Raw genomic sequence first — 23,305 nt, 5'->3', positions numbered from 1 at the left:
GTAGGACTTTGTTTTCCAAGTTCACAAGTGTTTTTATGGAGGCAGGGCTGAACTCAAGGTGGGCAAAGCTGTGGAGTGCAAAGTGAGGTTCAGTAACAGGATAGAGACTGTGTGAACAGTGGAGAGAATTAGCAAGCAGGATGGAGGCTGAGAGCAAGGCAAAAGCCAAAGTTGCTGGTTGCTACAAAATGCTGCTTCTTATTCAGACGTACCTCCTGTCCATGTTGCCACTGACCAGGAGGTTGGGAGGACTGTCTCTGAGATTGACACATGTGAAGTCACCAAGCGCATTACCCAGCTTCGAGAGGCAGCGTTCTGCTTCCAGACTATACACCAGGATCTAGTGGAGGAAGAAAGATAGGTGGGTACACAATTACATACCCCAAGCCCACAGGAATCATTGGTCACCTCAGCATGGTCTAGGGTTCCAGCATTGTTCTCTGGTTCTAAGGGTATTAGAATGAAAAAAGGAAATGGAAAAGAAGATAGAGGATAATCCAAAGAGTTCCTCAGGCCAAAGTGCAAACATACTCAGAGAAGACAAAAAGAAAAAAGCAAAATGGGAAAATTAAGCATCCTGGCTGATCTTTTCAGTATTCTCATAAAAAAGAGACATACAAACTAAGAGTCACTGACTACTTTGGATTAGGAATTAATGGGAAAACTAACAAGGAATAAGGAAATTTACAGATGAGCTGACTTGGGTTTCTCTTTCTACCCTCTCTAAGAGTAGAGTAAAAAGAGAACAGAACAAGTATCCAGGAAAATGAAGTTTGCAGTTAGCCAGCAGATGATTCCTTTAGTCTAAACTACAACCAAAACACAAATTTGTATTCCCACACATTTCTCTCTTTAGTCACTAATTTTAGAAAGCTCTGTTCCATATGAAGGCAAATAAGAATGTACCCTTTATCTCTAGACAATGTTCATTATATTAAGAGTGGTAACATCTCTCCAGCAAAAATGGGGAGGGGTGGAGGAATTCATAAGTCTTTCTGAAGATCAAGAATTTTGTTAAAAGTCTTAGTAAGTAAGTCCAACTAAATTCAATTAACATCAAATGCTTGCTATAGGTCAGTCACGATTGTAGGTGCCATGGATACAGTCTATACCCCAAAGTCCGCAGTTCAAAAAAACTCATTAACACAACACACACACCAAATTATGAAAATATTTTCTATTCTGATGACCATGTGATTAATATTTTTAAATTGCTGAACTCAAATGTTGTAATATAAATATTCTGCAGAGAGAGTCCCCTCTCTTAGCACACACATGAAAAAGATGTGCCATCCTTCTCTTGTTAACCTATAAATTTACCATAATCAGTGTACAGATTTTTATTTTGGTATTGAGAAGTTGAAAACAAATTAAATAGCTCCACCTTGAAAACCATCAATATGTTGTCAATACATACTTCCAACAAGTGACTCTTGGGAAATTGCTAATAGTCAAAAATCACAATATTAGTTAACTATTGGCAACAGCTTCAGAAAGGACAATTTTAAAATTTTAAATACCTTTTTAATCCATAAAAAAAGTATAGAGGACAAACTAAGATGCAGTTGAAAATAAAAGTTTTTGACTCAGGAAATTTCTTCAATTCTATGATATCTAAATCAAGATTACTCTTTTATGAGAACAAAGATCATAAGATGTCTCTTATGAGAAAAAAATCCTCTATCTACGGTTAATAACCTAATTATATATAACCACCTCCTAGAGGGAGAAAGAAAGCTGAAAACCACAACCTCATGGGCTATGATAAAAATAATATTCTATACTTATGTACCATGATAGAGCTCTTAATAAACAGGGTACTTGGACTCATTGTTTTCTTGAAATATTTCAACTTCTATAGTAGGAATGTAGCCTATGTAATCAGTAAAATGTCCATAGTAAATATGAAAATCAAAATCTGATATTTATTTGGTTGGCATGTCTTTACTTTTTCTAGCAGTTCTCTTTTGACAAGTGAATGGCTGGCTCATTTCTGAGTGCTATAATGAGCGCTAATCCCTTTCCAAAAAGACACAACAAATTTACCATAAAGACATGTAGGTTAGTGGTCAAGAATCAAGTATTTTCTAGAATATTTAATAATTCAATGAATTAGAACTACCCAAAGAGTACCTTTACCATTATGTTTAGTTAAAGACCATAGAGATTAGAAAACACATTATCCCTCTGGAAGGCAGTTCTTTCCATGTTACAAGTCCCTTAACGACCTTTACCATTTCTAACCCCATCCCGTGCTCTCTCTCTCATTTAATAAGGTTGAGCAAATGGGACTTCATTTTATCTGATTGCCACAGACCAGTGAGATTAATTATTCATGCTCACACTCTCCCTCTTGTTAAGATCATGCATTAGACTAATTTTTCTCTTTATTGCCCTAGTTGGGTGAGTCTCATCCCACAGCCACTCCACTCATTCTCCGAGGTGTACGGATATGCTGGAAAGAAGGAAAAAACTATCTGTAGCTAAAATCTTGAGAGAAAATGTCTGAACTTAATGGGATGGCCAAATCAATAGATGTTGCTGGGTTTTTTTCTTTTAAGCAGCAAGTGTATATTACAAAGGGGGTTAAAAAGTGATTACAGAGTAAATGTTCTGCAACTTGTTTTCCCACTGAAGAACATGCCTTGAGCATTCATTCCTTGTTAGTACCTAGAGAGAGATGTTCTTTTTTAAGGGCTGCAGAGAATTTCTTTATGGATATAGAATTCAAATGGATGGATATCTGCATTGCTTCTTTTTATCTTGTTTTAGGTAAAATAAATAATGCTGTAAATCATTCAATAGCTAGGCAGCATATATTTATTAATCATCTTCTACGCACTAGGCAGTGGAATGAATAGCAACGGCAAATGATCTTCAGAAGTCTCAGCTGCTTTGCGCTGAAGCAATCCACTTCTTCAACAGCTCGTGCTCCTCCATTCGTGGGACTTGCCTCTCTTGCCTCTCTGTCAGGAAAGAGGAGGTGGCACCAGGCCCAATGTAAGAGAATTCTCACCAACTGCCTTGGTGCAGGTGGGCCCTGCATCCACCAGGTGTGACCTGGACCATTCAACATGCCCAGGACTGGCTTTCCAACAAAACCATGAAGGAAAGAGCCGAGAAATGGCTCTTATCCCTATAGTCAGGTGAGCTCCGGGGCAGGCCAACTTTCTCCTTCACCTAATCAGAACGGATTTAGCATTTTAAACTTCTACTAAATATGGGACTGATATCACCCTTGCAATTAAACATGAACCATTGGCATATAGAAATCATTATGAAGAGATTATAGAGCCTCACAGTCCTAGAATTTTGGTTCCTGTACCTGATAAATGAGGAAAAGAACTCCATATGTATTTTAAGTTTTCCAAAATAGTGAATCCCCCTCATATTTATTTACCTGGCAAAGGCATTAAGCTGACAACAACATTAGCATCTGGCTTACCTTCTTAGAAGCCCAGCACTGTTATTTCCAAAGGAGTGAGGAGGGGCCACGGGTGAGGAGGGGCCACAAGGCTTCATTACAGGACTATATCTTTTAAAAGGCTTTGTGAATCAATGATTATTTGTCTGCCACCATTTTAAAAGAGGGATTCAATCAAGACATCAAAAGGTTAGGAGATACTTTGCTGGATTGAAGCAAGAGTAAAAAATAAAATGCATTGGAGGAAGATTTGATTGAGTTTCCTGGAGAAGACCAAGTGACCTTCATCACTACCACATATATGCTTTTCTGAGGGAGAAAAGTCATGATGAGAAGCCACAATATAGAAAGTAAAGCAAAAATCCTCATGCTCGCTCTTTCTCTACCCCATTCAAGCTTATTTTGTGCTCTCTTCTCCATGGTGTCCTTGTCATGCAAAATTCATTCCCTCTATTGACACTGAAAGTATTTATAGTATACACACTTCCTCTGGTGTTTGTAAGGTGCCATACAGACCTGTGCATTTTCTTCCTCCAATTTCTACCCAGGCCCACGGTTCTCTAACCCTAATCTGAGGAGACTGATTTTAGCAGGTCAGGTGAAGCTCTGGAAACGACACTGTTAACACAGTCTCATGCCACACACTAAACACCACTGTCCTAAGACTTAGACTGTAAGATCCTTAAGGCAGACAAAGCCTACAATTCATGCATTCACTCACTCATTTCGGATTTATTAAGGCCTAGCACGTGCCAGGCATTGTTACAGAGTTCCTGCATCTGGCTGAGGGCTTGCATTTGGCAGGTGTTCAGTAAGTGTTTTGTATATTAACTGAGTGGAATGAGATACTGGACAAACCCAGGTAGGGCTTACACAGTCTCATACACAGTCAAGACCCAGGTCTTCACTTTTTTTTCTTTTTTTTTTTCTTTTGCTTTATACCTTTCCTCGTACCTGGAAGTCTCATCTAGCTCCTGGCTTGTACAAAAGGGACCGCTTCAACCTACTCAAAATAGAAGGAAACTCCACAGATTTCTCTCCATAATATTCAGATTCTAAAACACCTAAAGTGTACCCAGTCCTTAGAGGCAGATATGGCTCAAGTGACTGAGTTCCCGCCTACCACACGGGAGGTCCCGGGTTCTTTTCCCAGTGCTTCCTGGAGAAGATAAGGTGGTACTACTGGCAGGCGTGGTGAGCTGGCAAAGCAAGATGATGCAATAAAGAGGAAGGATAATGAGACACAACAAACCAGGGAACTGAGGTGGCTCAAGTGATGTGTGTATGCCTCTCTCACACATGGTAGGTCTTGAGTTCAGTTCCTGGTGCTTCCTGAAGAGAAGATAAGCAGACACAGCACACAGCAAATGGATGGACACAGAGAACAGACAGCGACCATAAGCAATAAGGGTGGGTGTGGGGAATAAATAAACTAAATCTTTAAAAAAAACAATAAAATAAAACAATAAAGTGTATCCAGTTCTAAGGTTACACTTCTGGCAACACGGCAGACTAGACTGTTTGAAGAGCCCTCCTGTTACAAGCACTAAAAATGCTGGGTAAGATTCATTCTATTAACAAACATCCCTTTAAACATACTGTTTAGCTCATAAAAAATCAGGGAAATCCTCAGAAGCCAGAAATGAAGAGGACACTACAACTAGAAAGGTAAGGAGCTTAGAGAACTGGGGAAACAGGAGACAAAGTTTCTGGCCAGCACAAAGTGGAGGATTAAAAGGAGATCTCTGAATAAATCTGGGCCCTTGAAGGGGGCTATATATCCTCTGTTAAAAGTAAGCTGGTAAGTAAAAACCCTATCTAAGTAGCAGAGAGAAAACCTACCTGGAAACTTGTCTGCCTCAAGGTCTGCAATCATAAGACTGCCCTTACACAGGTTCAAGGTTTGAATTTATGCTACCTATAAGACCAAAAGAACCCAAGCCTATTATACAGTAGTTTCACGCTGGTAACATGCCTCAAAGTGCCTGGCAGAATCTTCTTGGGAGGAAGACACTTTTACCCCAGGCCCCTCAAAGATCAAGATATTCAAATACGAGCTCACAAATGAAAAAAATCCAAATACAACAGAAAGAAACAACTCATCAAAAGTGAGAGAAAAACAAACAGAAGAATCAGACCTCCAAGGATGCCAGACATATATCAGAAAAAGAATACAAAATAATCACACTAAAAATGTTTACAGGAATAAAAGGTGGCAAGGGTCAAAAGTAGCAAAACTGATTAAGCAGATTTGAAAACAAAATTGAGTTTCTGGAAACTAACAGGAAATTAGAGTCTAAGGGAGAATTTGTAATATGGAAGACAAATTTGGAAAGCAATTGAGATGGAAAATAAGAATAAGCAACAACCAGCAAGATGGTGGTAGAGTAAGGAGCTCCTCGAGTCAGGTCATGCTATAGGGCAGTCAGTAATCACCCAGAGCTATCTAAAGCACCTGTTTGGGGTCTCCGGGAGCCCAGAACATCCTGCAACATCCTTGAAAGAATGGAAGGAGGAGACTGCCCATCTGCAGATAAGATTTGTGAGTAGGGCACTCCATGCCATGGAGGCTGGTGCCCATCCTCCACTGGCAGTGCAAGCTACCTCAGGAGATATTCTGTGGCTGGAATTGGAAGCTCCATTTCCCAAAAGTGGGGGAGGAAGACATGGTTGGGCACCAACTTCAGCTGCTGATTAATAAACTGGCAGGCTAAAGTATAATCCTAAGAAAAGCTAAAGTTTGAACTTGTCCAAGCCAGAGATAGGCCAGTAGCTGCCATTTTAACTCCACCTCTGGCATGAAGGGAAATGGGATGGACGGAATATCACACTGCTGGTAGGAACCAGCTTCTTTCCATCCAGATTGGATTGCAGCTCTACCCTAAGCCCCAGCCCCACCTCCAGCAGGGAGGAAGTTGGGGGGACCTCTGCCAGCCTCTCTGGGAAACTACAAGCCATGCCACAGAGGCCAGTGCTCATCCTATTCTGGCAGCACAAGCTGCCTCAAGGAGCTATTCTGTGTCTGGAGTTGGAAGCTCCATTTCCCAAAAACAGAAGGAAGAGATGTTGGCCACTGACTTCAGCTACTGATTAGTAAATTCGGCTGCCTAAAGTATAACTGTAAGAACAACTTTAAAACTATCCAAGTCAGAAAGAGGCTGGTAGCTGCCATTTTGACTCCACCCTGGCATGAGGGGAAGCGGAGTTGATGGAAAATCACAGTGACGTTAGGGACTAGCCTCTTATCAGCCAGATTGGACTGCAGCCCTAGCCTAGGCACCAGCCCCAAATCTGGCAAGGAGGAAGGTGTCAGGACCTGCACCAGCCTCTCTGGGTAACTGCAGCTACATTCAGCTGGCACAGACTGAATAGTTGGGACACCTGGGACTCCATCCCTGTACCCCAATAAGATAGTAGAGGAGCTGTGTTTCCTCAGCCTCTCCGGGCAACTGCAGGCAATTTAAGCCCAGACAAACTGGTTTGTTGAGCACCTTCAATTCCACCTCCACCCCTCCAACCCCATAGGATACGAGGCGGCTGGGTTTTCTTCAGCCTCTCTGGGAAACTACAGGTGCTTTCAGCCCACACAGACTGCATACTTGGGTACCTATAGCTCCATCCCCACCCCTCAAAAGGATAAGAGGTAAGCTGTGTTCCTTCAGCCTCTCTGGGATAATTGCATGTGCTTTCAGCCCATACAGACTGAATAGTTTAACCCCTGGAAAGGCAATGGCAGGCACTTTTGGCCTGCACAGCCTGGACTGGTGGGTACCTATGGATCTACCCCTACCACCCAATAGGATAGGAGGGGCTGGTGTTTCCTCAGCCTCTCTAGGAATTGGCAGGGACTTTAGGCCTACACAGTCTGAGCTGTTGGGAGTCAGTGGTTCTGTTCCCACCCTCTAAAGGGCAGAAGGGACAGTACTCTCTCAGTCTCTCAGGGCAACTGCAGGTGTACTTGGCCCACATGAATTAGATTTTTGGGCAGTCCAGAGGGTCCATCCCCACACCTGGCAGGAGGGACGGTGCTACATTGTCTACCTGGGCAACTGTGGTCATTTTTGGACCCGTATGGCACAGATTGCTACCCACACCTGCAGCTGCATTCCCACCCCAGGCAGGGGAGGAAGGGGAGAGACACTTCATCAATCATTCCAGGCAACTAGAGATGGTCTTGACCTACACAACTTGGATTATTATACATGGCTGTGGATCTGTCCCTATCCCTGGCAAAAGAGAAAGAAGCTTCATTGGTCCCTGGGGCAACGCAGGCAGCTTTAGCCTCCACAGCTTATAGCACCAACTACATCCTTGGCTCTTAATACACAATCAGCAAGGGAGAAAGGGAAAGAAAGCCCTAAACTAAAGTGACAAACTGCACCCAGAATAAATATACCTAGTAAGCCAGATGTCAAGACATCAACAAAAAATGACAATCCATAGCAAGAAACAGGAAGGTATGGCCCACTTAAAGGAACAAGATAAGCCTCCAGATGACATAAGGGAGTTGAGACAACTAATCCATAGATGATCAAACAAATCTTCTTAATAAATTCAATGAGATGGTTAAAGAGATTAAGGATATTAAGAAGACACTGGGTGAGCACAAAGAATTTGAAAGCAAACACAGAAAAATAGCAGATCTTATGGGAATGAAAGGCTCAATAAATGAAATTTAAAATACACTGGAATCATATAACAGCAGATTTGGGGAGGCAGAAGAAAGGACTGGTAAATTTGAAGAAATGGCCTCTGAAAGTGAACATATAAAAGAACAGATGAAGAAAAGAATGGAAAAAATTGAACAAGGGGAACGGACTTGGCCCAGTGGTTAGGGCGTCCGTCTACCACATGGGAGGTCCGCGGTTCAAACCTTGGGCCTCCTTAACCCATGTGGAGCTGGCCCATGCGCAGCGCTGATGCATGCAAGGAGTGCCCTGCTACACAGGGGTGTCCCCGTGTAGGGGAGCCCCACGCACAAGGAATGCGCCCTGTAAGGAGAGCCGCCCAGCACTAAAGAAAGTGCAGTCTGCCCAGGAATGGCTCTGCACACACGGAGAGCTGACACAACAAGATCAACAAAAAGAAACACAGATTCCCGTGCCACTGACAACAACAGAAGCACACAAAGAAAACACAGCAAATAGACACAGAACAGACAACTGGGGTGGGGGGGAAGGGGAGAGAAATAAATAAATAAATCTTAAAAAAAAAATTGAACAAGGTCTCAGGGAACTAAATGACAGCAAGAAATGTGCAAACATATGTATAATGGGTGTCCCAGAAGGAGAAGAAAAGGGAACAGTGGCAGAAGGAATATTTGAAGAAATAATGGTAGAAAATTTCCCACCCTTACTGAAGGACATGAATATCCACATCCAAGAAGCACAATGCACTCCCATCTGAATAAACCCGAACAGACCAACTCCGAGACACATACTAATCAGAAACATCAAGTGCCAAAGACAGAAAGAATTCTGAGAGCTACAAGAGAAAGGCAATGCATAACATGTAAGAGATATCCAGTATGATTAAGTGTCAATTTCTCATCAGAAACCATGGAGACAAGACGGCAGTGGTAGTATATATTTAAGGTACTAAGAAAATTTCCAGTCAAGAATCTTATATCCAGCAAGATTGTCTTTCAAAAATGAGGGCAAGTTTAGAATAGTCACAGATAAACAGAAACTGAGGGTTTATAACAAAGGTGTGCACAGTCTGAAAGGAGAGAAAGGCTTAGAAAAAATGAAGATTATATCAGTAAAATTAACTGAAAGTCTCAAAAGATTGGTGAAAATAAAATATGACAGATAAAACCCAATGGTCAAAATGGGTGAAATAAGAACAGTAGTAATATCAATGTTAATGGATTAAACTCCCCAATGAAAAGACACAGATTGGCAGAATGGATAAGAAAGTATGAGACCCCTATATGCTGTCTATAAGAGACTCACCTTAGACCCAAGGATACCAATAGATTGAAAGTAAAAGTGAAGCAGGCTAGTTTAGGGGATGAGAAGACAAATCTGGTACCTGGAAGAAAAACATGTGGCCATGGAGACTCCCCTGAGGCTGCTGGAAGAACCCCATGAGAATCTTCATTTAGGACAACCGGGATCAAGGAAAAGCCCAGGATATTCCCATGGGGCCTTATCATTGGGGCATGGGGGGAATTGACAGATGGGGTAATCAATCAAAACAGCAAACAACTGAGACCCCTCCCCAAAATTAGCAAGTGGGAAGGATTAATGCTTTAAAAAGCCAGCTAAATTGACACATTTTTTGCCTTTTTCTCTCTCTGCCTAGACCAGCTTGCAAGTATACCTGGGACCTATAATCTATTATTTTCTTTCTCTTCTCTCATTTTCTTAATAAACTACTGACCTAACTAAACTGGCATGTTCTTAAATTCTTTTTTGTAACATAGCCAAGAACCTACAGAAAATCCAGCAACAAAAGGCTGGAAAAAGATATTCCACGCATGCAGTAACCAAAAGAAAGCTATACTTCTATCAGATGAAATAGACCTTAAAAGACATTAGTAATGCACAATATGAGCAGGAAGTCACAAAAAAAATTCCATTTACAATAGCAACTAAAAGAATCAAATATTTAGGAATAAACTTAACCAAGGATGTAAAGCACTTGTCTTCAGAAAACTACAATGCATTGTTAAAAGGAAGGGAAAAAAAGACTTAAATAATTGGAAGAACACACCATGCTCATGGATTAGAAGACTAAATATCATTAAGACGTCAATTCTACCCAAATTTGATATACAGATTCAGTGCAATCCTGATAAAAATTCCACCAGTAGTTTTTAAACAAATGGAAAACACACCTATCAAATTTATTTGGAAGGGTAAGGGGTCCGGAGTAGCCAGAAACATCTTCAAAAGGAAAAAGGTGGTAGATTCTTAAAGGAGATAAGAAGAGGGCTGAGAAGGACTATTGATGCTTATGTACGTAGAAGTTTCAATTTAACTTCTGTAAATGTCAACTGAAAGAAAGCTAGAGAATAATCTAAGGACTGAATAATAACACAGTGAACCCAGAGGCGGATGAGAATTGTGGTTGACCATATAGATGCAAGAGTGTCCTTCTGTAAGCCAGAGCAGATGTATGTCACTACTGCAGGGTGGTGAGAATGTGGACAAGCATGGGAAAAATACCACTGGTGTGAACTATGTATTGTGGTTAACAGCAATACTGTAATATTCATGCATCTATGCCAATGATATACTGTGGTGAAATGGGGAATATGGAAAAAGTATGCCAAATGTATGCTATGGACCATGGTTGGGGTAATAGTCTGATATTATCTCATAATCTATAACAAATATTCCACCATGGTGTGGTGTGTTGGTGAAGGGGTATTGTATGGGAATTCTAAACATGCGCATGATTGTTTTGTAGCTTGACAACTTCTGTAATAAAAATATATTTAAAGAAATAATAATACATGGATTGGAGGAAAAATACACCAAATGTAAGATAAGGACTATGGTTATTAGTGAGATTTTGATGACATTCTTTCATAATTTGTAACAAATGTTTCACAACAATGTGAAGTGTTGGTGGTGGATTGATGTACGGAACTCCTGTATGATGTTATGCATGCTTGTTCTGTAAATTCACAACTTTTACTATACACTTATTGCTTATGTGTGCTCATGTATGAATGATCTACTTTATAAAATTAAAAAATACATGAATAAGCAGTGAATAAATATCACAGAGGAGAAAATAAGTGAGTGTAACACACATCTAACCTGAGTTCCAGAAAGAAAGAATATAGAGAATGAGGGAGAGAAAATTTTCAACAATAGCTAAGAATTTTCTACAATGAAAGACAAGATTCACAAGAAATCTCAAACATGAAAAATAAAAATAAATCCACCCCCAGACAATTATTGTGAAACCACAGAAAATTAAAGACAAAGAAAAGATCTTAAGAGCAGACAAAAAGAAGGTAAGAGTCATAAAAAGGAAAGGCAATTAAGACTGACAGCCAACCTGTCAGTAGCATCAATGGGAAGTCAAAACCAGTAATATCTTCAAGGAGCTGACAGAAAATAACTATCAACCTAGAATTGTAAAGGGAAGAAAAACTAATTTTCATGAGTGAGGATGAAATAAATATGTTTTTAGATTAAAACACAGTGAGAGCACTTGTGGCAAACAGATCGTCACTAAAGGGATGTCTAGAGAATATACTTTTGAAAGGTGGAAAATCATTCCAGAAAAAAAGGTCCCAGACACTGAAAGGAAGAGTGAACAAAGATTCAGGTAAACGTGCAAAAAAGTATACAAACATTGACTATGTACATCAGCCACCACCCCCATAATGCTGATTGGGGGTTAAATCAAAAATAGAACCATATTCAGTTATTACTACTGCAGACAGCCAAGTCCCACCACAAAGATGCCAGATGCACAGGGCAGGCGCCAATTTTACATACTGGACTGAATAATGCTTCCTTGGATACCTGTACAGAGTTTGGCACAGAGGAAGGGCCCAGTATATATTTATTGAAAGAAAGAATAAATGCTACACACCTCTGCCTACCTCCATGTACTATAGGCAAATGACACACCGATCCTACAAATAAAGATGCACTTCACGCATACAAATGAACACATTAAGTCAATTTGCTTTCTACCACCACCAACATATTTAGCTGTTTCATAAGTGACAAGCAGAGTTTCATTCAGCTCAGACCCAGGAAGAACAAGGCTAGTAATGCTCATTTTCAAAATAATAAAAGATACAAACGAAAAAGGCCTATCAGTCTTTGGGGTAGAATTTATTCATGTAAATGACCCACGTTGCTATTCTGACCCACCATAAATATGACCTACAAAAAATGTGAAACTTTACTATAAAAATATGCAGGGTTGCATATCGATGTTCACACACAAAGCTAAGTGAACAGCCTCTATAAATTCACAGATGAGCTAAGATTAAAAAAAAAAAAAAGATGAGGAAGGCAGACAATTGGGGAGGGTGAGGAAGCTAGTGAGAAAAGAGTAAATCATACAAAAAACAGCCAATAAAAAATAAAAAAGCAGTTAATATACATGAATAATGGATGTCTGATTTAAAAGCAGTTTACTCCGATATGATGTAATTTTTGACAGTCAGCCAGAGAGACTATTTTGTAAGTTCTTGCCAGAGATAAGTCATAGCATAAGGCTTGGTAACACAGCCATATCTGTGAACATGTGGAAAATGACTTTCACCAGCATCCCAAAGGTGACTTTCTGTTGGCAAACAAAAACTTGCCTCTCAGGTGCACTTAGCAGCAGCAACCAGCAAGATGCAGAGCTTGAAGAAATGGATCCCTGACACAATCACAGTTCCCTGAAATGACAGTTTCCATGACATGCTTCTGGCACAGTCCAGACTCAAAATCAGCACAAAGGGAGAAGAAGCCTGGGCTGCATTTGTGGTTAAGTTTTAATTGGAGTGACAAGCCCACGAGGCCAAGATATTTCAGGGATGGGACGGTGTTGCTGAGCGTCGCCAGGCACTGGGAAGGCAAAGACTGTGTGCTCCTACCACCACATGCCAATGCACCTGCAACCCATGCGGTTCCAGGACTGGACTCTTCCCGCAAAGCTTCTGCCAATCACTGCAGGCTGTGCCAATCATGGGGGCTTTGTGATGTGGGCAGATGTCTACAAAGGACCAGAACAGGCCAAACCAACACCTAATGTGACCTAAGCCTGAAAGGAACCCAGAGAACAAGAGCACACTGGGGTAAAATCTGGGCGAAAATAACCCAAATCTCTTTCTTTCTTAATACATCCATAGGTGCTGGAACAAGTAAGGAAGACCAGGTGTTCTTTCTGGTGTAGCAGAATACGGCTCTCTGCTTTACTTGAGGAATTTCTTTAGAGAACTCCTGTCCTGGTGCTACAAAAAGGATAAGAGATGTGACCACAAAGAAGTGGTTAATGGTTACATAGAAATGAATAGGAAATGTTCACTGTCAAAGCATTTAGTCCAATGAAGAGATTACAATTATTAAGCAAATGTGTAACTGGTTGAAAATCCTCATACCCTCATTTTAGTGCTCCCAACATGCCTTCAAAATAAAGCACATGAGTAGTTTCAAAGCTCTTCACAAATATTCACTACATATAACTAATCACAGTTCTGCATGAGAAAGAAAATTATTATTCAGCCTACTTTATAGGGAAGAAACCTGAGTGCAAAGATTAAATGAATTCTTTAAAATTTAAATTTGAAAAATTACGAGATGCTCATAATGTCAAGATATCCATAAGCCTACAGACTTAATAAACATTGCACATGAAATCCAGATGTTACGCAAGCTTGGTTATCAATTTTCTTTTGACTAGCCTGGCCACTTCTACTTTGGCCCCAAGTTAGACTTACAAAACTTTTAGAGGGGAGTAGATAGGTAGACTGTTGCTGAATCAGATCATTGAAACAAATGACAGCTGAAGGAGGAGACTGGAAAAATGCAATGAAAATCAGGGCCACTGGTATAGACCAAACACTCCCTTAATCAATGGGTTCCCCTTTCCCTGCTGAGGACAGAACCACTTTTTTTTTTCTTTTAATTTGAGGTAACGGGGTCAGGGATTGAACGCAGGACCTCATATATGGGAGGCCGGTGCTCAATCACTGAGCCACATTGACTCACACAGAACAACCTTTTTTTTTTCCCTCTTCCTTTCCCCTCCCCCACCCTGCCCCAGCTGTCTGCTCTCTGTGTTCATTTGCTGCGTGTTCTTCTTTGTCCGCAGCACCAGGAATCTGTTTTTCTTTTTGTTGTGTCATCTTGCTGTGTCAGCTCTCTGTGTGTGCGATGCCATTCCTGGGCAGGCTGAACTTTCTTTTGCACTGGGTGGCTCTCCTTACGGGGCATATTCCTTGTGCGGGGGGCTCCCCTGCGCAGGGGACGCCCCTGTTTGGCATGGCACTCCATAGCACTACACATGGGCCAGCTCCACACGGGTCAGGAGGCCCGGGATTGAACCGCGGACCTCCCATGTGGTAGATGGATGCCCTCTCCATTGGGCTAAGTCTGCTTCCCCAGGACAACTTTTAATAAACTGTAAAGTACATGACTGTATCAGCAGAGACATGCTTAACAGTGTTTTGCACATTGTGATATACTTTTCACATGAATCCTTTCAGAATATCCAATTTGATTCTCACAACAACCCATGAGAAGGGACAAATACCACTGTCTGAATTTTATACCTTAAGGCACTGAGGCTTAAGTAATTGTAAATAACTTGCCCCCAAATGACAGTTACTAAAAGTAGCTGAAGAAGCACTAGGCAGAGCACAGTTAATCTTGGTCCTATGTCAATGTTTGCTACCATATCCTGTCAAAAAACTAATAACAGCTAATATTTACAGTGCAAAACACTGCTAAAATGCATTATTTCATTTAATCCCAATTCCATAAGGTAGGTACCATTATTTACCCCTTCATATATGAGGAAACAGAGGCAGAGAAACGTCAAACTGCTTGCACAGTACAAAGTTCTGGAATCAGGATTCAAATCCAGGTGAGTACGTTTCATGCTCTTTTATTTTTAAATTTCCTATTTAAAAATTTTTTAACCCCACTCCACCCCCAGATGGCTCCCTCATCTGTTTCCTCACTGTCTGTGCTTGCTGTCTCTTTTTTCTTTAGGAGGCAGTGGAACCAAATCCAGGATCTCCCATGTGGAAGGCGGGTGCTTAACTCCAGGGGATAGTGGAACTTGAGAACCCCTGCCCTATACCAACACTGTCTCCCATGCCAAGAAAAAATTTTGGTGATTAAAGGGATTTAAATGTTATTCAGTTATAAATTCTCACTTCCTGCTTCCCAAATGCTGCCAATCTGGTTGGAAGAAGCAGATTTGTCAAATAGTTCTGCAACATGGCGGGTAGTAAAAATTCTGAAATGTGAGCTGCAGACCTTAGTACTGTAAGAACTCAAAAAAAGGGGGAAGTCAATGAGACAGAACAGCTGCTAAGCCTTCTCATGGTAACTAGGTCTCTGTTTGGACCTTTCTTAAAAGGACATGGAGGGAAGCCGATTTGGTTCAACTGATAGAGCATCCGCCTACCACATGGGAGGCCCAGGGTTCAAACCCAGGGCCTCCTGACCTGTGTGGTGAACTGGCCCATGCAGTGCTGATGCACGCAAGGAGTGCCCTGCCTTGCAGGGATGTCCCCCACGTAGGGGAGCCCCAAATGCAAGGAATGTGCCCCGTAAGGAGAGCTGCCCTGAGCAAAAAAAAGTGCAGCCTGCCCAGGAGTGGTGCCATAAACACGGAGAGCTGATGCAGCGAGATGACGCAACCAAACAAGACACAGATTCCTGGTGCCACTGACAAGAATACAGGCAGACACAGAAGAACACACAGCAAATGGACACAGAGAGAAGACAACTGGGGGGGGGGGGTGGGAAGGGGCGAGAAATAAATAAAAAAATAAATCTTTGGAAAAAAAAAAAGGACATGGAGAGATGGAAGGGGAAGAGGCAATGATATTGCTAGTCCTTGGTCAGGAATGAACATGTTCTATTTGGGATGGAGCCTGACCCATCTGGAGCAAGGGGCTCATTCTGGAGATATAGAACTGGAGAACTGGGAGCTAAGATGGGGGCCTAACAACCCCACCGCCCCATAAGTCTTGAAGGCCTGGCTGGAGATGGGCACCAGGGTCTCTCCCTCAGCACGTCGCCATTACTCTGCTAAAACCTGAAATGGAGTGTGACAGGTGGGCTCGGGGAAGACTTGCATAGTTAGGAAGTTATAGACTTGGACAGGTAGAGCAAGGATACAAAGGCGAGGAAAGGGGAGGGGCAAGCAGAGGGAGGGTCTGGGATTGGAAGAATACTGGGGGAGATTTTATCCCTTCTACCAAGTAAAGTCAAACACAGGGAGGAATTATTTTCATGTGATTTTCAACATTTACTTTTAAAACTTATTGTGCATATGCAATAAGAATTTACCACCCAAGGAAACCTGAGAGTCTAAAGAGGTCACCTATGGGATTAGGTGGAGTTTGGGCCAGGGGTCTGAACTTGGAAAGATCCTAAGAAATGAGAGTTCCTGGTCAGCTGGATCCATCTGAATGGCACAAGCAGGAGAGGTGAGCCGAGGCTGTAACTCAGGTCACAGCAGAGCTGCTTTTGGTGTGTGGTATGGTTCACACAATTCCCAGCCTCATTTTAATACAGCGTAAACTTCATCATTCTTCCCAAGTACATGAATTTGGAAAGTAATTATTTGAATGTGGACTGAGCTAGAGCCTTCCTCTGCTTTCTACAAACCCAGATTTACCCTGTAAATTATAACACACCAGGGAAATGATTAAAAGAGTAACTCTGAGTCCATTAGAAGGATTCATCTGCAACTCAATAATTGATAATTATAAACCCACTCTCTAACAGTACCTTACAGAAGGACTGAAGTGTTGAGTAAATAAATCCTAATCATCTATTCATTAAATAAAATGCAAAAGATCTCTACTTTGTAATATTTTGTAGTCTAGTTTAAGATGCTACATGTATTTGAAAACTGTAAAAGGAATTTTTTCCTCCCTCTCCCCACCCCCCCACCCTGCTATTTTGCTGTCCATGTCCATTTGCTGTGTGATCTTCTGTATCTGCTTCTTCTCATCTTCTCTTCTCGTTTTCTCCTCTAGGCTTCACCAGGACTCAATCCCGGGGACCGCCAATGTGGGAGAGAGGTTCCCTGTTGCTTGTGCCACTTCAGTTCCTTGTTTCTGTTGCGTCTCACCTTGACTCTTCCCTCCATCTCTCTTGTGGTGTCACCATCTTGTTGTGTCATCATCTTGCTGCATCGCTCACTGTACAGGCACATCTTTACCAAGAGGCCCTGGGGATTGAACCTGGGTCTTCCCATATGGTAGACGGAAGCCCAATCACTTGAGCCACATCTGCTTCCCATGTAAGATGTTTTAAATATTTTAAAATTCAAACTCACATGGGCCATTTTACCTGTGCCTATATTTCTTCTACACTCCCTCCACCAGTTTCACTTGTCTCAATACAGGTCTAAAGCCTATTTCACAGTGTTAGAGCTTTTAATTCTGGAATTGATGCAAAATTTTCTAGTAGGCCTCGCATGATTTTAATTGATTACAAAACAAGCTGATTGCTAACTCTCATGAACACAGTTGCTGCCTGGGCAGTATTTACCACAAAATTCATCTGGCACAAAAAAAAACAGAACCTACCTGTCTGTAAGGTGAATTCAATGCACACACAAAAATCAACTCTAAGTTCACACTCTCCTATGGGTGTGGAATGGTAAACCAAGATAGAAAGTCCACATAAATAATCAGGGAACCCATTAGAAAAATTAGGTCCTAAGTAAAATTCTAAACTTTATCCAAAAGCCAAAAGAGAAGAAAGGGAATGACCATAATATACATTAACGTAATGGTTATGTAAACTGGCTCAGGGCCTCAAGAATACAGATTTTTTTTTTAATGAGAAAATGATACAAATGTCATTGTTATACAAAAATGATGAAAGTGTGAGTGAAGACGAACAAAATTTAAGATGCGGTGCCAGTCCTCTCCAAATAAGTCTTGACACCTCAAAGGCTTTTATACAAAATGACTCAGCATTCACATTAAGTTAATGTGTTATTTCTGTACCCAAGCTGAATTGATAGTTCTCTACCCAAGCTGAATTGTCTCGTCCCTTCCTATTCTAAATATATTCTTTCAAAACAATTCTTGAAACAATAAATTGTTGGAAGAACCACAGACTGCTATCACCATAAGTACTGGTTTTAGCACAACCATCACACTAGCTTTCAGGCTACCTGTGCTCCTTCAGGAACAAAGCATATTATCTGCCTTTCTAGATGTATGATTATCCCCAGTTTCCAAATGGGGAACCGGAGCAAATAAGTAATTTGCCTAAGGTTTATCTAATTCCAGAACCTTTACTCTTTTCGCAATGGTTATACTGCCTTGACTGTAGTTGAAAATAATTTCCTCTATATTTACTTTCTTTAACTTCCTCATTCCCTCCAAGAATCACTAAAGATCCCTAAAGCACTCTTAGCTTCTATAGGATGAAAAAATATCCCAAAAAACACTTTTCACAGAATCACCCATAATGAAGGTATAGAATCGGACATGGTTGGGTCTCCAAGGGACCTCTAAGTCAGGGGCTTCCTTTTTTTTAAAAAGATATTTACTTATTTATTCCCCGCCCCCCTTTCCCTCCTCCCACCCTGCTGTTTTTTGCTGTCTGTGTTGTCTTCTCTTCTCATTTTCTCTCCTCTAGGATTCACAAGGATTCGATCCTAAAGACCTCTGATGGGGAGAGGCTCCCTGTCAATTGTGCCACCTCAGTTCCTTGTTTCTGCTGCACTTCACCTTGACTCTCCCCTTGTCTCTCTTTTGATACATCATCATCTTGTTGTGTGACTCACTTGCACATGGCACTGGCTTGCCACGCAGGCACGCTTTCTCTTCTTTCTCACCAGGAGGCCCCAGGGATCAAACCCAGGTCCTCCCATATGGTAGGCGGAAGCTCTTATCACTTGAGCCACATCTGCTTCCCTAAATCAGAGGCTTCTTGCTCTGTCCTGAGAAAACCCAGGTCTCTGAAGGGTGATGTTTAGGGTTTTCACAGCATTTGAGGAGAATATCATTTATTATTCATAATGAACAGTATCCTAACAATTATATTAATTACATTTTAATACTAAAACATGTACAAAACATATCTGAATATTCAGTTATCATCTATCTATGGAATTTTATCATCATCTCTGGAATTCACCAAGTTCACTGTAAAGGGTCTTCTATGACCTCATGTCCCTCTCAACTTGTAAAAAACCACGTTTATCAACTGCTCAGTGTCTACTAAGAACCACAAGACTCTATAGAAGCCATGGGGCAGATGTCATGTTTGATTCATGTTTAATTCTTCTTTATGTTTCCAGTCCCTATCAGAAATGTAATATATAGTATCTGTTCAATAAGTATTCATTAATGATAACAGCCACCTCAGCAACAAAAATGGATCATTTGGATGGTCCAATTATCATCAATAAGCCAGAAAACTGGTCTCTAAGGCTTATTTTTTAAAAATTTTCCAAGAAAAAAGTCAACATAAAAATTTTTAAAGGTTTAAAGTGAAAGTGAAATGAAATTAGACATTTACTTTGTGAACTTTCAGGTTTAAATGATCCATTCTATTTGTAAAATACCAAGATTTTTATTCTCCTCTGGAATGGAGCCTGGAAAAAAAAAAGCTAGATTTCATACTCTGGTGTAGATATGGGAAACGTGGTCAGACTCCACAAGCATTACATTTCTGAATACAAAGTTTCTCCCAGACAGATATTTCTACTCATGACCGAGTGTAAGCCACCAATCCAGAGTCTCTTCACGTCTGTGCATGGGGAACGATTACCATAAGAGACATTAGCAATCATTTTCCAGCGTGATGTAAGCTGAGGCAGCAGCGCCAAGCAAGCGCCAAGCAAACGTCCTTGTCAAACACATTCCAGCCTTTTGGATTACTTCACTCACATCTCCCTGATTAGGATGCGCATCGATGTGCTGCTTAATACAATCTGCCATCAAATGCCAAGTACTTCAGAACTAAATTAGGAAATATGTCCAAATACACAGAGTGATACTAAGAACCCTAAGTGGATCTCTCTCTTATTGAGGCACGAGACAGATCGTCAACATCATGCTCTTAAATGAGGCAATTCTATCTTCTGCCCCTCCACCTCTGAGAGTAAAATTAAATGCGGGCAGCAAAAGAGCTAATAAAGATGGCACAGCATCATAAATTCACTCTCATGTATGGACATAATTTTTTTTGACAGATTCAGGAACCATCAGATATGAAACAAATTCTAAAAGAAAGTCAGGGTGCACAGGGCTGCATCATCAGAGTTTATACTATGCATGAAGAGAGCAGGCCAGAGTAACTCCTATTACTCATTTTCTTTTACAATCACATGCCACTTAGCAACGACTACCTTTAAATGGTCGTTTATGCCTTTGAAGTCTGAGAACCCAAGAATGAAACACTAAAACTTAATCCATTTTCATCTAAAATCAAAAGACCTTCGAGCAGCACTTCTTAACACGTACCCCTTGCTCAGCAAGATGAAGGAACTGATGGAAAATACTGAACAATTTCCTACCCAATCATTTCTGCCAACAAGAAGCATGGCCCTTAGGAGATCTCATTAAAGATGAAAAGGTAGCGAAAGGATTCCTTAACCTATTTCAGAAGCCCTCGGTTACATGGTATCCTCCATTGGTGGATCAGCTTAATGAAACTCCACAGGTAACAGAAAACAATTTAAACACCTAATCACTTAATCAAAGAATGAAGGAATATAGGTGCTGGAGAGCTCAAAGCTCATTATTACATCCAACCAATCCTCCTCATTTGCAAGAAGAGAAGAGGGAGGTGAGCTTATCATCTTAAAAGAACCATGTATGCCAAAGGACTTGAGAAGGGCACATAGCAGGTGTGTTGCAGCTCTTTCCACCGTAACAGTGCTGTGCTGATTCTGTGTAGCGCCATGTGGTCCAGTCATTCCATCTACCTAAAAGCATGGCGTTGCAAAGTAATGGACAAGAAGGGCAGGATCAGAGAGATCTCTGAATATCCCTTCTGGCTTTTAAATTCTGGTCCTTTTGTAAAGCCTGTGAGAGAAAAGATGCCAAGGAACCACTATGGGAATCGGATGCACCACAATCCCCCATTGCCCAAGATATAATGTCTATGGAGCACAAAAGCTTTTAAAATTATAAAAGCAAATGCCCCTTTAACCCAGCAAGTTGACTCTGAGGAACTAATTCTACAAATACACTCATGTGGGCCACTCACGTGAGCCAAATGTTATTTGGAAGAGCAAGGACTGGGAGCAATCTAACTCCCACCAGTAAGGGCCTGACCACATTAATTAAGGTACACTCACAAGGTGGACTATCATGAAGTTGAAAAAAAAAAAAAAGAGACAGAAAAGTAGAACCAGAATTCTTTAGAGTCCAAGAAATGATGAAATGATCTCCAAGAGATTTTGGTGAGGGAAAAAGCAAAGTGCAGAATACACTAATATAAATACTAACAAATTTTACCATCTACCATTTGTTTAAAAAAAAAAAAAAAGGAATGAGAGCATGTATTGGTAATTTGCTTATATATGCATAAAGTATCTCTGGAGGATGCACAAGAAATGGCAACAATGGTTTGGCTCCACAGAGAGAAATGGTGGCAAGGGCAAAACAGTGGGAAGGAGTCCTTCCACTGTACACTCTTTCTTATCTTTGGGTTTCTCAATCAGGTGAATTCATTACCTAGTCAAAAAATACCTTTTTTCTTAGCTGTTTAAATAGCTGATCCTTTATGAAATGGTAGAGATAGATAACAGCCACTTTTTTCTATGACTCTACTTGGACAAAGAAAACTCTGACAAAAGCCAAGTGTGGTCCCTAATTCTGGCCCCTGAAATCCAACATCTGGAAAGCCCTGCTCCACAGGCAGAATACATTGTGTGGGAGTGCTAATTCTCTCTCTGGTGTCTTCCTCCCTGACCCAGGAATAACTGAACAGCCAGCTGTATCCACAAGCCTTTTTAAAAGAATAAACAGATAAGCTTTTGCTAAATGACTTGGTTTCATCGCTTTAGAAAACTATTTTTATAAACAGAGATAAGTTACCTGACAAGTACCAGTTTGTTGAAATCTCTGCATAATGCTGTTTAGGTTTTTTTTTTTTAAAAGACTGCCTTTATTCCCCCTCCCCTGTCGGCTTTTTTTGTTGTTGTTGTCCTTGTCCATTTGCTGTGTGATCTTCTGTATCTATTTCTCTTCTCGTTTTTCTCCTCTAGGATTCACCAGGATTCGATCCAAGGGACCTCTGATGTGGAGAGAGGTTCCCTGTCACTTGTGCCACCTCAGTTCCTGGTCTCTGCTGTGCTTCACCTTGACTCTCCCCTTCATCCCTCTTTTGATGCATCGTCACCTTGCTGCATGACTCACTTGCGCAGACACTGGCTCGCCACACGGGCACTCGTGCAGGCACTCAGCTTGCCATGCAGGCACTGGCTCGCCGCATAGGCACACTTCTGCTTTTGCTTTTTTACCAGGAGGCCTGGGGATCGAACTGATATGGTAGGTGGAAGCCCCATCACTTAGCCACATTCACTTCCCATAATGCTGTTTTAATACTCCAATGCCAGGAACACAACTGGTGCTCAATTAACTACTTGGTGATGAATACACAATGAGACGGCTAGCTTGATAAGTGAATGAATGGATTTGAACTGCTATCATTTGATGCTCATACTACAAACAACTGTGGTACCCCTAAAATGCTAATGTGGTTATGGTACAAGGATACTCTTCAACTAAACAAAAATAACACTTCTTTAATACTTCTACAGCTTAGGGAAATTTAACTTTCTGACTAAAAGATTCTAACATCAGAACCTCACAGTGTGATTTTAACAGCAAATCAGTAAGAGATGACAGTTAAACCACAGATCTGTATCAGGTACAAACAAAGATAAACCAAACTCTCTGTTCTCATAAAGCCTTCATCTGAATCCTAGATATACAGGCCAGAAGCGCAGACACAAACCCCAATGTGTATATAGCTCCAGGCAAACTCCATTGCTAATGGCCTCACACTAACCTAATAAAATGTGCTGGGACACACTGCCAGACTGAAGCACAAATGCAGCCAAAACATGGTATTCACAAGCAAAGCGACACTGTGCCCCACACGTGAGCCTATTTGGAAATTATAACATCTCGTTATAGCATAGCAGGACAATAGTAAAATCTCACAGAGCTACTACCCATTACATGGCTTGATT

At 41.1% G+C, this 23,305-nt stretch overlaps 1 protein-coding gene across 1 annotated transcript in view; it reads right to left on the bottom strand.

Moving 5' to 3' along the window:
* FBXW8 (F-box and WD repeat domain containing 8) overlaps positions 1–23,305 on the bottom strand; it is a 163,747-nt gene that overhangs the window by 15,687 nt on the left and 124,755 nt on the right. The window contains exon 8 of the mRNA XM_058281420.2: positions 213–340. Coding sequence (XP_058137403.1) covers positions 213–340 — 128 coding nt within the window. The remainder of the gene's footprint in view (positions 1–212; positions 341–23,305) is intronic.

Source organism: Dasypus novemcinctus, chromosome 19 (genome assembly GCF_030445035.2).
Source record: "Dasypus novemcinctus isolate mDasNov1 chromosome 19, mDasNov1.1.hap2, whole genome shotgun sequence".
Classification (NCBI taxonomy): domain Eukaryota; kingdom Metazoa; phylum Chordata; class Mammalia; order Cingulata; family Dasypodidae; genus Dasypus; species Dasypus novemcinctus.
Note: the sequence above shows the minus strand (reverse complement) of the source record. Positions and strands in the feature narration are given on the sequence as shown.